The 16,846-nt window shown below is 34.3% G+C and overlaps 2 protein-coding genes across 2 annotated transcripts; one reads left to right on the forward strand and one right to left on the reverse strand.

The window, feature by feature from the left end:
* The first annotated feature begins 332 nt into the window (after positions 1 to 332).
* On the forward strand, positions 333 to 8,780 carry LOC128556678 (putative nuclease HARBI1). Its single transcript, XM_053542293.1, has 6 exons — positions 333 to 701; positions 5,948 to 6,087; positions 6,681 to 6,757; positions 7,158 to 7,275; positions 7,811 to 7,883; positions 8,721 to 8,780. Exons 1-6 carry the CDS (start codon positions 492 to 494, stop codon positions 8,778 to 8,780), a joined length of 678 nt encoding a protein of 225 aa, XP_053398268.1. The 5' UTR covers positions 333 to 491.
* A 65-nt stretch (positions 8,781 to 8,845) lies between these two features.
* LOC128556679 (nuclear apoptosis-inducing factor 1-like) lies at positions 8,846 to 11,075 on the reverse strand. The gene is made up of 4 exons (XM_053542294.1): positions 10,930 to 11,075; positions 9,771 to 9,837; positions 9,139 to 9,237; positions 8,846 to 8,923 (listed from the first exon to the last, which is right to left on the reverse strand). The coding sequence occupies exons 1-4, from the start codon at positions 11,073 to 11,075 to the stop codon at positions 8,846 to 8,848; spliced, it is 390 nt and encodes a 129-aa protein (XP_053398269.1).
* Between the last annotated feature and the right edge of the window lie 5,771 nt (positions 11,076 to 16,846).

Here is a 16,846-nt window from a genome sequence, read left to right on the forward strand (position 1 = left end):
ATTTTTTCCCGTCTTTCGTGACAGAATGATAATTTAGATATAAATTAATCATTTGATAGTGGATATGTAATAAAAAGGTTATCAACTTTGTATGTGGATATATGCACTCGTTCTTTCGCGAACAATATTGCGCTCATAAAGTCGCGCAATATTACCGCTGCAAAACTCGTGCATATATCCACATACAAAGTTAATAGCCTATTATGATCATATCAAAGTGATAATGACACTCTATATGACTCTGTATAATGCCAAACTCTCAGACAGCACAATATGATTTTAATATACTCTTTTATAAGTAAAGCATCTGCGGATCCAGGGGGCGTCTTATCAACGGTCGTACGACCGTTTTTGACGTACGATTATCGTACGTCGATCGTACGATTTTGCTAGTGTCTTATCAAAGATCGCGGGTGATCTGTGTCGTACGATTATCGTAAGATTGTGTATAAAGTCTGCGATCGCTTAGGAGCAGTCGTAGATCAAACAAAATGGCCGCCGTAATATTACAAAGGCAACGCCAGCGGCGAAAACGGCGAAATTTCAAGGAACGTGTGGTTACCATTGACCACTTGACAGAGCAGGAGGTCGTCTCCAGATACAGACTTGACAAAGCGTCAATTGCAGAGTTGGAGGGCCTCTGTAGGGAAGACCTGTCGCCCAAGACAGATCGTTCTTGTCCCCTACAGAGCATGACAAAGGTGATTTAATACTAAAGTTTATAAAGTTAATTAAATATACTGTACTGTATGTGTATGCAAGGAGAGACAACAAATGTACAAAGTATCGTATACACAAACGCGTGTTATCTTCCTTAACACAACAATAACAACACAACACAGAGTTGTCGGATTTTGTTTAGAGGGGTCCCGTAGACATTTACAGTTTACAATAAACTTGTAGATAAGTATGAGTTCTAAGAGACATTTTGTCCTGGGACTCCAGTTACTTTAAAAGGTTTGGTATGGCATTCTTTCCATACTTTGGAGGAATTTCACTGACATGTGTTGCTACGTATTTCGGATGAACGAATATTCGGACTTGAAATTCCATGTTCGAATAAAACATAAAACGATGTATATACAGTACATTTCGGTTGGATGTAATTTCTACGTTGCTGAAGTATTATGTCTTATACATGTAAATTAGGTAAGCTGTAGCTGAACATCAATTATGGGTAAGTATTGTGTTTGTCATAGATTTTGAATGATGGGCAGACATCTGGCAAGAAAAATAGGAATTGAACATTGGACAATAATCTGCAAGTGCTTGGCAATCAAATAAGGGCCCAAATTATCTGAATTTATGTCTATATGCAAATATATTTAATCACAGGTACATGACAAATACCTAAAATTCCCATAATTGAGCCGTGCCATGGGAAAACCAACATATAATTGGGTTGAATTCATCCGCGCAGTCTGGTCAGGATCCATGCTGTTGGCTAACAGTTTCTCCTATTCCAATAAGCTTTAAAAGCGAACAGCATGGATCCTGACCAGACTGTGCAGATGCCCAGGCTGGTCTGGATCCATGCTGGTCGCAAACCCACTATGTTGGTTTTCTCATGACGCGGCTCATGTATTCCAATAGGTGTTTTTTTTTGGTATGTGTCATGTACCTGTGTATTTAATTACTTTGTCACTATTTTTATAAAGCTGTATGAATGTGTGACTATTACAGAAGTAGCACTGCCCTTTTGCCAAGTACTTATTGTGTATTAAGCCCTTGCTTTTGCTATGGTGTAGTGTTGGGTGTCCTATATAAACTGGTGACACGGTAAACAGACTTAATATAGCCCTCCTCAGCTGAAGCAGAAGCCTCTTCATGCAATAAAAGCCCATTTAACACATTATCCCATTTGTGTCTTTTCTTATGTTTGTCTTAACATTAACGCACATTATAAGTAGCAAACTGTATTTTGTTCTCCTTAACACATGATTTTGAAAGACTCAAGTCCTAGAGTAGTGGTGTAGGGGATAAGTTGTTGGCCGCTCACTCAGGAGGTACAGGTTCTAACCCCAACAGGTGCCATTTGCATCTCCTAAAGGACACCATTACTGACTTTTCGAGAAACCGGACTCGAAAGTGATTCAGTAAAATACAATGAGCTGAAATAAATTGGTATAAACTAAGCGGCTAATTAGGCCTAGAGCTGGAAGGTGAAACCCTCCCCCCCTCTAGGGATTTTTGTAGACCCCATTAGTTTTGAAGCCCCTTGTATGTAGATCATATTTCTGAATTCTGCCATCTGGCAAGCGGGTTCTCTATGAGTAACAGCCTGTTATTTACGTTACCTTAACAGTTATTTAATAAATGATAAAACTGCAATGTGGTGATTTATATGGTAGAAACAACTAGAATCATTAGCAAGTGGGTTCAGTGATAGCAGAATATGCTGTTGTCAATGTTCCTGCCTAGTTTTATTCTCTAAATCGATCAGTTCATTTTATAATTTACGTTACCATTATAATTTATAAAAATACTCGTATCAATTAATACAATAGGTTTAATTGTCAGAAAATATCAGATATGTCTAAAGTATAGTATTTTCAGATACACAATACATTAATATTTAAAAATTTATTGTTCAACAGTTTTAAGAACAAGTACGTTACCATTATTATATACGTTACTAAAATTTACGATATATAGCTTTTCATTTCTCAGTCAGTAGATTATTTATGTAATCCTTATAGTTATTTCAAACTTAGATAATGCATGTATTTTATCAAGTTCGATATGAAAATGCATATAGCACAGCACTGACATTGTAACCTACGTTATGATACGTTACTTAATGTGTATTTCAGTAAGTGAAAAATACACGCTTACAACAGCTTATCTGTTTAACCAGATAAATTCACATAAACCAAAATTTAGAAACAATTAAGTTGCGGCGTTCAGCCATCTAAGTCGTCATAAACACTGTCTGTAACGTGAATGGTGTCAGTTATATTAGTCATTTCTACTTCTTTAAAGTCATCATCAGAGTCATCAGTCACAGGTGCCGATGTGTCACAATCTCAGCAAGACTCATGTCCATACCATTATATGAACTCGGGAAATTGCCAGCAAGTACTTGATACTTTGCAAGAAACATGTCATATATAAGTTTATTGATGTTATTGTATTATTCAGTCCATCTGATCAGTGATGTGTATGAACTACTTCTGCTAATATTGCAACATACACCTGTTGTTGTTTTTTCCTACTAATTTGAAGGGTGTAACTTTCCCTGTGCGAACAAAATCACTGGTTGTTTCAACCAGTCAGAAAGAGTATTGCAGGCAAAATTGGGCCGATTCTTTCTCCTTTGCTTATCAAGATGTTGTGAGCATTTATATGGTGTCTCTTATTGCCTGTTCCAGTGTAAAATAAAACAGTATTTCGTGTTTTTGAAGATACTGTTTTCACTATTTGACATGAATGCATTTCAGTCACATGGTACCTTTGGTCTTTACTCCTGACAAGTAAGAATTTTGGAGCAGATCCACGTCTTCCACGCTGATATGATTTGATAGACTGAGGACTCTAAGTGTCAGTTACAAAACTGACACGAGCTGTCTTAGGTAGTTGAATAAACACAGCTTCAGCTACGTCTTGGAATGTTGCAGGGATGGTTACTAAGCTTTGCAGCAGGGCGTTACTGTCCATCAACAAAACAATGCCATCTTTTTTAGATGGCTGCAGCCTCTACATAGTGAAGTATTTTTTTACTTGTCTGTTTTCATTGGCATTCCAGTCGCAGTAGCTATAACGGTCAGGTGACAGGTCCTAAAGGAAAAGAAAGTGTCAATTCTAGATCTATGTTGTGCTGAACAGCTAAAAGTACCAACTGTTCATACACATTACGTTCTGCTCTTATCTGTAGTATTTTGTTTTGAGAACTGGTTTCTTTCCTTTTAACTTCAGCTGTGGCAAATATATTAAGTTTTCTTCTCTTAATGGGGTCTTGGAAAGGAACTGATTTTTCAATCAATCTTCTTTTGATAATCCAGCCATTGTCTTTTTACCTATTTCAGTTGCCTTAAGATCATGAGCGACTTCTGCTTTTGCATGAATACCAGACCACACGCAGTAAATTTTATCTTTGTTGTTTTATTTTTTTTCGGCCTGGAATGGGTTCGTGAAGGATTCTATGCCATCATAATCCTGTTAACTTCTTCACTCAAGCCTATCTGAGCAGGTTATACTTCTTTGTGGTCGAACATGTCTTCTCTATGTACATCTGCATTCTGAAGTGTTGCTTCAACATACCTGGCCCTGTAATGACGGGTCATGCATCAATGGCAATATGCAGCATAGTTTCTACTGAAACCAAGTATGCCAACCTCAGACTTTTCATGTCTGTTAATTGTCTGCTCTGTAGTAATATCTACTGCATTTCTCAATGCCGATACAGAAGACCTAGATACACTAAAATAATTACTTCAGAGTAGCTCTTCTGCACCTGGATCAATATTCAATAATGTTAACAGGTAAACTAGGAGGTAGCGGGCATAAATATTGCGGTCAAATGCGAAGAACAAAGAGCACAGTTTGTGCAGATATGATATATGTAAATCAAAAACATAAATCTGTGTTGCTTTGATGAGCAACAATATTATGTGAATTATGTCTACATACATTAACCAAAATTGAACATTGCAACTTTCACCCTTTCTGATTTCTGATTTGAACTGCTCACTTCTGTTGAAATTCATTCTCTTTTTATTTCAAACACTTTTTCTTTGCATGAACCTTCAGACCGTTTCTGTAATATTAGTGCCTTCTTAAATGCTTTCCTTGCGGGATTCTGTCTCTTCAAACTTGAGTAGAAGCAAACGCTCAAGAACTTCCATTACAGTCATGTGTACATTTAGGGTATGGTTGCAGCATTTACCTGGTATTACTTCATCAAGTGAACCACTAGAACAAATTCCTTATTCTATTGCAAGTTCTACAAGACCATTGTCCTTCGTTAATTTTCCTACAGGCCCAAATATGGAGCAGAGTGTGTGAAACACACCCATTCTAACAATTCGTTATGTTACCAAGTCCATCTCTAGACTGCAGAACCAAAGAATATGCCGTCTTAGCAACAGCCGAGTCACATGTTACTATAGTATATTTCTGGCTAACTTCATTACTTGCATCTACTGACGTTTTTAACATATGCTGGACTATAGCATTATCATTGATTGAATAATTCCAAGGTGCCATATATATGAAACAAGTTTGAGCACTCACTCTCTGCAAATCATTTATTTATTTATTTATTTATTTCTATTTCAATCAATTTCATTTTCCACTCAATGAAATCAGTTTCATTTCACGATCATGAAAAATGATTTTCTGTTACTCTTGTTTAAAGAAAACTATATATAATTTATGTAATTAGTAATTTTCGTTACATAGATTTATACTTTATGATATATTTATACGTTTTAAAATATATATTACATATTTATGGAATTTGTACATGTTACATATCTGTTTAAACAAAATATTTTACCATATCCCAGATATTTTTCGACTTTCGTAAAAAAAACAATTATTATAGATTTGAAACGCATATTGTCAACATTATATCATTTTATATTCTTTACTATACTTTATCGCTTATTTTTTTGTAATAATTAGAAATATTTCACAATCGGTAAAATTATGTCAAGCTCTCATCTGTTATAACCACAACCTCTTTTTATAATAAAATTATATACCCGTTTATAATAATTATAGACAGAAGATACCAATTGTCAACAAAGACCACCTTTTGCTATTCCTTGGATGTGCTTTTCAGACAGGTTTGACTGAATATATCAATAGAGCAACCAAGTCGTCTAAATTTGGCTTCTTTTGTTTTCCTTGAGCTGGAAAAAAGAATTAATACAAGTCTGTCCTTATAATTTGCATACGTTACTTTGATATATTAAAAGTATATACTATAACATTATATTTTTAGGTTCTCATTGGGCTGAGATTTCTGGCTAAGGGTGACTTTTTATCAGAGGTCGCAGATTTGCATGGGGTTTCCAAGGCCACAGCAGCCACTGTAGTGGATGAGTTCATTAACAGTGTGAATCTAAGGTTAAGGAACATCAGGTATACAGTAATATTGTTACATTATCACAAAAGAAAGTTACTCGCATACAAGATAAAGTTCCATAACTTATATCTGTCCAAATTCAGGGAATAGGAATGAAATTTATGAGAATTTTTTTTTTTATTTTTTTGCTAGTTGATCAATGAATGTACATGTATCATATTTATTATATCTTTTCAGGATAGAAGTAATCTTATTATTGCAACTTCTACTTCAGTTACAATTATAGTTTTCCAAGATGGAAAAACAGTACTTAAGTCATTAACTGTAGACAATGAACTGAATTATTCTTATTGAAAATGGGCATGATTGAAAACTGGCATGTTTTTGATATATGCTTTTCTTTATATTGAGATTTAATCGATGAATGTCATCAATAGCTACGTGTAGTGTAAATTAATGTGTGCCTTGCCAAGGATTTGAACACTTGACCTCTTGCAGAATGAAAAAGCTTACACTGCATTTCACTGTTCTGTATTCTGTTCTACTAAGACTTACACATTATGTCAAAATTTGTATAAACCAATACATTTATTTTTATTCTTAATGATTAAATTAAATACAGAAGAATATAATCTTGGTTTTTTTTCAGGTTTCCAACAGATAGAATTGAGTTAAATGAAATAAAAAGGAAATTCTACCAAAAGTGTAGAATACCCAACATCATAGGTATATATCTTACGAAATATCCCTAAAATTACAATTTATGTATTAGCAACCTCATTGTATCAGTCAAATACATTTTGCATCCAATCAGCCTGGAATTTTAGAGTTGATGATTACTATGTCTTGTTTTAAATTGTGGTCAATTCAAATTTAAAACTAAGTCATCAGATTAAATGGAAGTGAAGCAGACATAGCAGATGTCACAATGTTTATCCAAAGAGTCTTGAAACATGTTAAGGGTACATTCATGACTAGAATCATTGAAATGTGTATTTACTACTTTTGTTTTCTTACAAACAAGAAGAATATAAATGAGTCCTATTGCAATTCACATGTATGCAGTTCTTTTTCATGTATATTCACATTTCGTTACATTATGTAATAATTTCACATATTTTTATAGGAGCAGTAGATGGTACGTTAATACCAATTCAAGCACCCACAGAAGATGAGGCAGCATATGTTTGTAGAAAGAACTACCATGCTCTAAATGTTCAAGCCGTTTGTGATCCAGATGCAAGGTATAATTTTTTGATAAGTACTTAATTGTAATCTTGTCATGTGAATGGAGCCCAACATCTTTCTTGTAAAGGAAAGTAAAACATAAGTGCAACTAGGGTGAAGAACTGTTCTGAATAGGTGGATGGAATTTCATTACCATAGTTTGGTGATATACATGAAATTTCGATCACCTCATGGCCTCTTGTTCAAATGAAACTTGGCGGAAATGTATATTTAGATAATGCAATGTAGCCCTGCAAGTTTTAGCAGGATTGAGTTAGGAACACCATATTTATTTCCCTTGTTTTATTAAAATTCAAGTGTTTTTTCTGCGTCCGGGAACTGTATGTCAAAAGATGATGAGAAGTTTTCAGTGAAACGTGGTACAAAAGATCAATAAAATGAGGAAATATAGCCATGCAAGATTATAAAGAGGCTATCATTTCACTGAGTTTGCTTGTTAAAATTCAGGCAAGTAGTATATGACCTCTTATTGTTTACAGTCTGTAAGCTGTAATATTTTACTTAAAAGATGAATTTTGTCCCACTTTGTAGATTTACAGATGTTGTTGCCATGTGGCCAGGGTCCCAGCATGATGCAGCAATTTTCAACTCCTGTGGTTTGAAGGTACTTTTTAACAGCTTTTTTAACAATTAAAAAATACAGAAGTCCATATATTCGTATTATCAATATGATCATGTACCACATATATTAGCTACAGATTCTTACAACAAATTCAGCATATTAGTTTGCAAATGTCAGTCTGTTGGACGTCTTTCTCTAGACCACATTCTTTTCTGCTCTTTAAGTTCAGCAGTTTTAACTGATCTTCACCAAACTTTATAAACATGTTTGTGGGCATGGTATCTCGGTCAGTTTCAGTAACCAGTCAAATTGCCTGAGGCTCTTCAGAGTTTATTGAAAATTGGACATTTTAGCCTTTCCACCCCTAAATCCAACTATTTCATTTGATCTTCACCAAACTTGATAAGAATGTTTGTGTATTTGTGTGCATAATATCTCTGCCACGTTCAGTTCAGTAACTAGCCAAATCGCCCCATGCACTTCAGAGTTACAGCCCTTGTATTTTCGAAATTTGCATTTTCATTATTGTTACTGCATTTGGAAAAGTTCTGCCAAGTGGCTACCAGGGAACCTATGGCCAATTTTTTTGATGAAAAGAACAAGGCATTGTCATCACTTAGTTGTCGGCATCTATGTAATTTAAGTTTTAACGTAAAGTTTTTCGGTTATTTTTTTTTCAGTCCATTTCATAAAAACTATCAAAGGTAGCTATTTGAAATTTGAAATACTGATTCAGTATGTAAAGGGTAATTCGTTACAACAACCCTATGATTTGTATTACCAGAGTTATCTGTACCCTTATTTGAACTTAGATGCAATCAATGCATTTTCAGACCCCAAGTACACTTTCATTTTAATAAGCACTGAACTCATTTCAAGACTGACAGTCTTATCCAATGCAGAGGTGGAGCTAGGGCAATATTTCCATGTGATAGTTGAAAATAATGTCCTTGTGGTATATTATATATTGTATAGAGAAACATGCAAATGAGGTATAATAACTATTAAAAACTTTTACCTAGAAAAGTGTCCGCCCCGTTCTTTATACCTTCGACACTACACAAGGGTATTGACTTCAGAACCTTTATAGAGAAAAAAACAAAACAGTTAGTAAATATATAATATGTATTGACTTCAGAACCTTTATAGAGAAAAAAACAAAACAGTTAGTAAATATATATAGTACATACACATATACTACAAAATGAAACTGTGTAAATGATAAATGTAATAAAGCAAATCCTTTAATTTCCAATTAGAATATTATTATATTCAACATAATTTGTAATGTTTGTACCTGACTTTCCCAAGTCTCCAGGTCAAGAACAGGGGCTGGGCCACCCCCAGTCTTCCTAACCTCCTGCATATGTAGAATTCTCTTCTTCTTTGTTTGCGACTGAAATATTTATAAAATCTATACCTTTAAGATATAATTACATGAATGTGTTTTTCCCACATTCTTGCAATTTATTAATTTAAAAAAAAATTTTTTTTCACTTTCAATCATGTAATTCTGCTACTGCATTTAATTTTAGCCCTTCCCTTGTTGAATTTCTAAAATTGATGGATTCATCTTTACATTAATAGTTCGGAGGGGTTTTAATGAAAGATGCACTGACTGAATAGTGCAGACCATAAAGAGCATATCGGGATTTCAGTATTTTTTATTCATGAATTAAGTCCAAGTTGAATGGTGATTTATTAAGCTGAGTTGTGATAATTCAATGCGTATACAATATTTTAAGTAGGAAATTTAAAGACAACATTTAATTTTAGTTTTCATTCCAAATGTCACACTTTTGCCTCATTTTTTACATGGCCCAAAAACTATGGTAGGATGGGTGACCTTTAAACCACAAAATAAAGTTGTTTTTCTGTACTATAAAATACAAATGCATTCTAAAACTAATGATACTACCAAGTACTTACTTTAAGGTCCACCCACTTCTTCTTGACTTGTTCAATACTCCGCGTGCACTTACTCACACTGTTCACGCTGTAATGAACAATTTGATCTTATAATGTATAAATGTACAATATTGAATACTACTGACAGTCTTTAGTTACTACTTGTCCTCTCAAAATCATAGTGTGATCAATTACATTAAAGTGCAAAGCCGGATGCAGATAAGTCAGTAGTATTTTCTCATAAAAATAGCACTATTGTTTTGATACAAAGTCAATAATATTGAACTGCCTACCATTCTTGCATATACAGATCTACATCAATAAAATAAAACCTATGTATCTTGTGTAAAATAACTTCTAATTAGTCTTGACTGTCTCTTGACATTTAAAAGCCAAGATATATATATATACAAGATCTATAAAAAAACAAACAGGTAGGCATACATTTTAATTACTAATTTAGGGTACCCTGGCTGATAATGAAACCATGATCTAGCCTTATCAATTATGCATACCAGTTTGACCACTTTTATAGATCTGATATTTTAACTATTTCTTGACTCTCAGTGGTTATCAAAACTATCTTCATGCAATAGTTCCTGAGTTGATCATTATTAAATCAAAATTTAACCTATTTATAGCATAGAGGAAGCAAAAAAAAAATAATTGTGTTTGGCACCTGTGACGTCTGTGTCTACATATGTTGGATATTTGTTTGTTTTTTTGGTCCTGTATGGTCAGAATTCTATATTATACCCCCCCCCCCCCCCCCCCCCGACATTTAAACACCACATATCCTATCTCTAATCTGGAATGAGTCTCGAAAGCAGTTAATCTAAGTTGTAAGAAATGGCTTTTTTTATTATCAACCTTTACTTTCCTGATTATATATAGATCTATTACTTACCTAATCTGACCCATAAAGTTTGTTTTATATTGTGACTGTCAAACTGTAACTGCACATCATGTGACATATGTAAGAAATTAAAAAGCAGCCACTCATCGACAGTTAGATAGGCAAAAATCTGGACATGCTACACGAGGATAAATAGATCTATAATTGCTTTGCCATTGATCTACTATCCTAGGAATATCCAGTACTTGTACTATTAGACAAGATGTAACATCATGTCATACGTACACAACAGTGACAACAGTCTAAACTTTCATCGGTGTTTACCTTTCTGTAACGTTTGTCCAAAAGCGGGCTTTTCCCGCAGCAGTCAGGGTGGACGAGAATTTTCCCGTCGCCACCTCTGACTGCTGACATTGCGAAACTAGTACGTCCCTCTCTTCAGGAGAGAAAGCCCCCCTGGTTCCGTGCATTTAAAAAATGGAGTTATCCCATACGGCTAACAGGAAAAGTCTCTCATCATGATATCATAAATCTGAAATTATCTGATACTTCAAAAGAATTTTCCGTCTTACTAGTACCATTTTATGTTTATAATTAAAACGCAATTTTCGTATTAAGTGTCCGACAGAAACAGAATGATTTTATTTGGATGTGAAAATAATATGTTCCACCAAATGATAATCGCGCGTAATTATTTATTTTTCAAGTAAAACGACTGTCATGCCATGTGCCTCCATCCAGATTTCAGTCTTTGATGCCGAGTATGTGGACAGAGTAAATGTAAAAAGAATGAAGTTTCGGCTTTCGTGATATCACATCTTCGGACGTTCAAAACTTCACTTCATACGACAAAAAGGCCCATCTGGTATAATCGATACCGCCTGGGGACACAAATATGCCGTAGAAGTTAAAGTTTGAACAAAATCTCAAAGTTTCTTAAAATCAGTTGATAACTTTATACTTCCAGGTTCAATTCAATGTATTTAGTTAAAATCATTAGCCATACAAAACTTCATTATTCTTATACCTCTTGATAGTGTTTCGCATCAAATTTAGTCTAATTATATATATGGATAATCAAATAACTTAATAAGCAGAAATCCTGAAACAAAGCTTTTTATTTCGCATAGTAATAAAGCGAAGTCTTAGGCTTACGTGATATTACATGGAAAACTTTAGTAGCAACGTGTGATTTAAATAAAATACACGCATGTCCGTGACGTTTTACCCAAAATATATATGAGAGACGTTGAAGGGGAAGGCGAAGTTTGAAATCTCAAACTCTCTAATATCATCAGTGTCTCTCGTAATCACTACATCAAGAATGTGTCCTGCAACATGGGTGGGCTCAAGTACATGCTGCAGCATACCATAGGTCTCAAGACAACTGTTAAATTTTGCAGTTTCACGACCATTGGGTAGATCAAGATGAAAATTCAGGTCCCCAACAATAATAACGCTTTTGTCAGTTTATTTTATCATCGCATTATCAATACCGACATAAACCGGCCATCCTCTGGCACCTAAACAATCTGTATACAAAGAGTACTGTTGCTACCGGACTGATTTTTGACGGAGGTATTCCTTTCGCCGTTGGAATGCACTTTTTAAAATGCAACGTTATGGGATACCGATCGCAATACACCGTTGATGTTCGAGAACCACTTTCGTAAATTAATTTTTACCTAAAACAAATGCCTTTACTTAGCCTTTTACATCGAAGTCTTAATTCCTTATTCTTCTAGGTAGAACTTCTCTTTCTTTCACATCAACCTTACTAGTTTTGTTGTTATTACTTTGGTCCTTTTAGCTTCAGTGTTTCTGTATACATGTATTCAAGTTTCCATTTTACCGTTACCAGAGGGAATAGGAGACTGTCTCTCACAAAGAGACCCAGTCAAACGAAGTCTACTTTTATTTTACTTGGTTTGCAAACGATCTTCTTTTAGAATGTTTTAAATCTAATACTTTTTAATTAAACTAAATTGTTTCGACATAAATAGTGGCTTGTGTGATGACTATTGTATGTTTGTTCAGTCTCGTGTTTTCGTGTCATCATGACACCGTTGTCCTTTTATTCAAATCACAACAGAATAAATGTATCGCTTTCAAACTGAACGAAGACAAGCCTTAGACTCGTTTTTAAAATTTATACATGTTTAATTTTATTTGTGATAATTACAATGTACCGCCTAATCACTTTTTGAATAAACAGAATTAAAGAACATATTTCAATCAGGTTAACGAAAAAGGCGTACCTATAAATAAATTATAAAAAAAACTACTTCCGGTAAAGTAGCACAGTAGTGCAACGAAAACTGACTTTTGACAGAATCCTTTCACAAATCCATAAGCTTCCCCTTTTCTGAAGCGTGCCAGGTTAAAAAACATTTATACATGAGACTCATATCCGGATGTTAGTAATTTTAGTTTGATCCCGGTTGGAATTCATTTTCGGTTTCTTGTTACCACGTGACCATTGCGTCCGCTGCTATGATATTTATGACGATAAAATGCCATGATGGGCATATTAATTGTTCCTGCAAGAAAAAATTGGAAGCTAGAATGTGGCGTTAGGCATATAAATAAAACTACACACAGTAAACTTATAACATTTAATTGAACAGTTTAAACCGCACTCCTTTGCATAACACTTGTGAAATGTCAGTCACAAACTTTTTTTTATATTTTCAGATGTTGAATTTTCCAGTTTGTTATCTGTATAAAACAGTTTCAGTATGTGTCATTGCTGATCAGACATAAGCGCATCCATGCAAGGGAACGAAATTGCCTGTTCTATATGTGGGATGGCTTTTTACTTCGAATATGAAGACCTTAAATACGATGAAACACACGTATGTGTTACGTGTGGTAACAAGTACACGCATAGACAGTCTTTACATTAACATTTGATGACACATGTTGACAAAATGATCGGATGTGATCAATGTCAAAGCTTGTTTGCAAGAAAAGACAAACTTGTACGGCAAAAGCTAGTGTTCTATGCAGATGTTATCTAAACGTACCCAGTCGAATGTTCATGGAAAAAGAGGTATCAGGATCATTGCAGATGTGAGCATTCCTATGCAGAACGCTTTGGATGTTAGTATATATATGGTATGCGATAAGCATTTCTGGCACAGAAGGTATCTTTCTCGCTGTCACTGACTCTTAAGAAAATAAACCGCTGAATGAGAAAAGTGAACTTTAAGAAAAAGTGGACTATAGTTAGTATATAATATTACAGCTAAAAATTGTTTTACAGTTTGTTATCCGTTTATTTACTTTTTATTTCCTACCAAACACATTTAAGTAGACTTGTTAAAGTCTAGCCCAATTCTCTATTGATATGAAAAAGTTACACCTACCAAGAAACATATTTTGTTGGGTTTGTGCCATATAAATAATTATAATTGTACAAGAAAAAGTTACACCTACCAAGAAACATATTTTGTGGGGTTTGTGCCATATAAATAATTATAATTGTACAAGAAAAAGTTACACCTACCAAGAAACATATTTTGTGGGGTTTGTGCCATATAGATAATTATAATTGTACAAGAAACAGTTACACCTACCAAGAAACGTATTTTGTGGGTTTTGTGCCATATAAATAATTATAATTGTACAATATAAATCGTTAGAAAAATGTAATATCTTTGTAGCTTAACCTTATCTGAACAATGCATTTAAGTGCATAACACTGTCGCCGTCTGAGGAAAACGTGTTTTCTTTGCTCCCGAATCTTACCATAATAACTCCGTTATTTATGTGAAGATTGTGCTGATAATTGGACATAATGGATAAGAATGTACTTTGCATCTTTCTGTGCTTCTATGTTGTTGTATCTCCAGCGATTGAGTGGCTTGCATCAAATGAAATTTTTGATAGTTTTTTTTCACGAATTTACATCACACATTACCTGTCGTTCACCTTTTTAGGTATGCTGCCCCTGTATTGTGTAGGGATAATACACGTTTTTTTTTTGTGTGTGTATTAACATCTGCAGAAGCCCGCAGGATTGTTTGTGACCGAGACCGAAGGTCGAGGTCACAAGCATATCCCAAGGGCTTCTGCAGACGTTAATACACAAACCAAATGTGTATTGTCGCTATTCTTGCATAAAAACCATTACACGATGACTAAATGCATTGTTTTCATATGTGATGACTTAACGATTCCGGTACATTTTTTAATTACCATTCTATTGTTCTTGGAAACGGAAAACATGTTTTAGATATCCATAACCAGGGCCCAGAAATCAACAACACTTCCAAAAGCATGTAATGAAGGTTGTTAACCATTTTTTTTTAATCTGTCATTATTACAAACATAAAAGTACCCATATTTTTACATATCACATAAAAATTTGGTAAACAGGAACACAATGTCAAAAGTAATAACTTTACATATGAATTATTTTGAGTACGAACACATTTAGAGTACGGATGAGTACGAACGTAGTGACAAGCTTTCAAATGTTTTACCCGAATTCTTCGCGAAATTAGATAAAAACAATTCGACTGATACTTACAAAAATCATTAAAATGATTCCAAAAAAAACAACAAAAAAACAACAACAAACAATTGCGCAAGTAACACGCAGTTCTTATATATTCACGGTTATCAACAAAAAAGAATCGACTCCGACTTCTAAAAGGGGTTTAAACAAGGGGTGGAGCGAGTACGTACATTTTTGGGGGTAGTGCGTTTGGTTTTGGTAACTGATACAGCAAAACATACTTGCATCTTTTACGCTACAAGAAGAGAATATTATAGAAGAATCAAGACGCAGACATCAGATGTCTGTCTGCTCAGAAATACATATACATCCCTGACAAAGCATTTCAAAAATAAAAATCATGTATTAACAGCACGTGAATTACCCTGTTTGCACACGATTTTTCTCCCGTTAATACATGGGCGGATCAAGTAAAAAAGTAGTTTTTATGCAAGAATGGAGCTACTTACCTGACAACTTTCGGCAAACTAATAATTTTAATAATTTTAAAAATCTTATATCCGTCTGGTCAGAAAAGGAGTGTACTTGTGTGGCTTGTCGGCAAGTATAACTTGTCCACAATGCCGTAGCATGCTTGCCTTTCCCGTACCCCTGCTTATTTGTCGGTTTGCTTATTTTTACATGCTTCTTCCAGTACATTTATAAGTTATTATCCTTATTCTAGTCCTAAATATCTATCTTGTACTTCTATGATTATGTGTTATTCCTCCAATACCTGTTTTTAGCTTTTTGTAACTTATTCTTGCTTGTTTTAAGTGTGATACATGCCTGCCTCCATATTATGATTATATATGCTTGTTTTATTTCAAATTTGGGTTGATTATCTTTTATTCCAAATCTGAGATGATTATGCTAATCTGTTCTTCTCAAACGTGGTTTGAAGGGATACGCGTTCTTAGCACATTTGTGTCCGTTTTTCCCTTTCAGTCGTTCTTAACTAATTTTAGGCCTCTGTTCGTGATTAGCATAATCCACTCAGTTTTTCGGCGTAGCTGAATAACATGGATTTTGACCTATATTCTATAGTAAGCGGGGCACGGAACAGGTGCGCGCTGAAAAGATAAACCATTTATTACTAAGTCTTAAATAACATTGAATATTAGACGGCACATATTAAATAGGGGATATTTAGTCATTTTAACCCAAATCTAAAATGATTTATTCTAACTTTAAAGCCTTTAGTGATTTATCATCTCAAGAGAAATCGAAAGTACACTTCTTTCCCCGTTGCGTACCTCGCTTTCATATGAATGAGTGGTGGATGGTTGTAACTGTAGTCTGGGTCGAGATATTGTGCTAATGGGTACTTTTAGGGGATTCTGACCCAACCCGAAATTATTTCAGAATCAGCACAGGATGTCGAATCATTTTGACCTTCTATTACTTAAAGGATACATATTGATCATTTAATTTTGCTGCTTAGTTGAAATATTTGCAAATGAGTCATGTGTTCATAGATGCATATCTAAATCTTTTCTGTCTGTACATCCTGTTTAATTATAATTTTTCCATGCGCCAAAACATTATTACCTCTACGCCGTTTGTCTTTTTTAAAGATATTTCTTGTTACTTTTGCTTTACTTGTATGAAACTATGTGTTGGTTTGCATTTGTGTGCTGTATATGCTTTATATTTGTGTGCTTTTTGCAGTTCTTTTATTTGTTCATTTATTATATGTTATAGCAGTTGGTTATAAAAGCTCTTCCTTGTTATGATGTC

Source organism: Mercenaria mercenaria, chromosome 4, assembly GCF_021730395.1.
Source record: "Mercenaria mercenaria strain notata chromosome 4, MADL_Memer_1, whole genome shotgun sequence".
Lineage (NCBI taxonomy): Eukaryota > Metazoa > Mollusca > Bivalvia > Venerida > Veneridae > Mercenaria > Mercenaria mercenaria.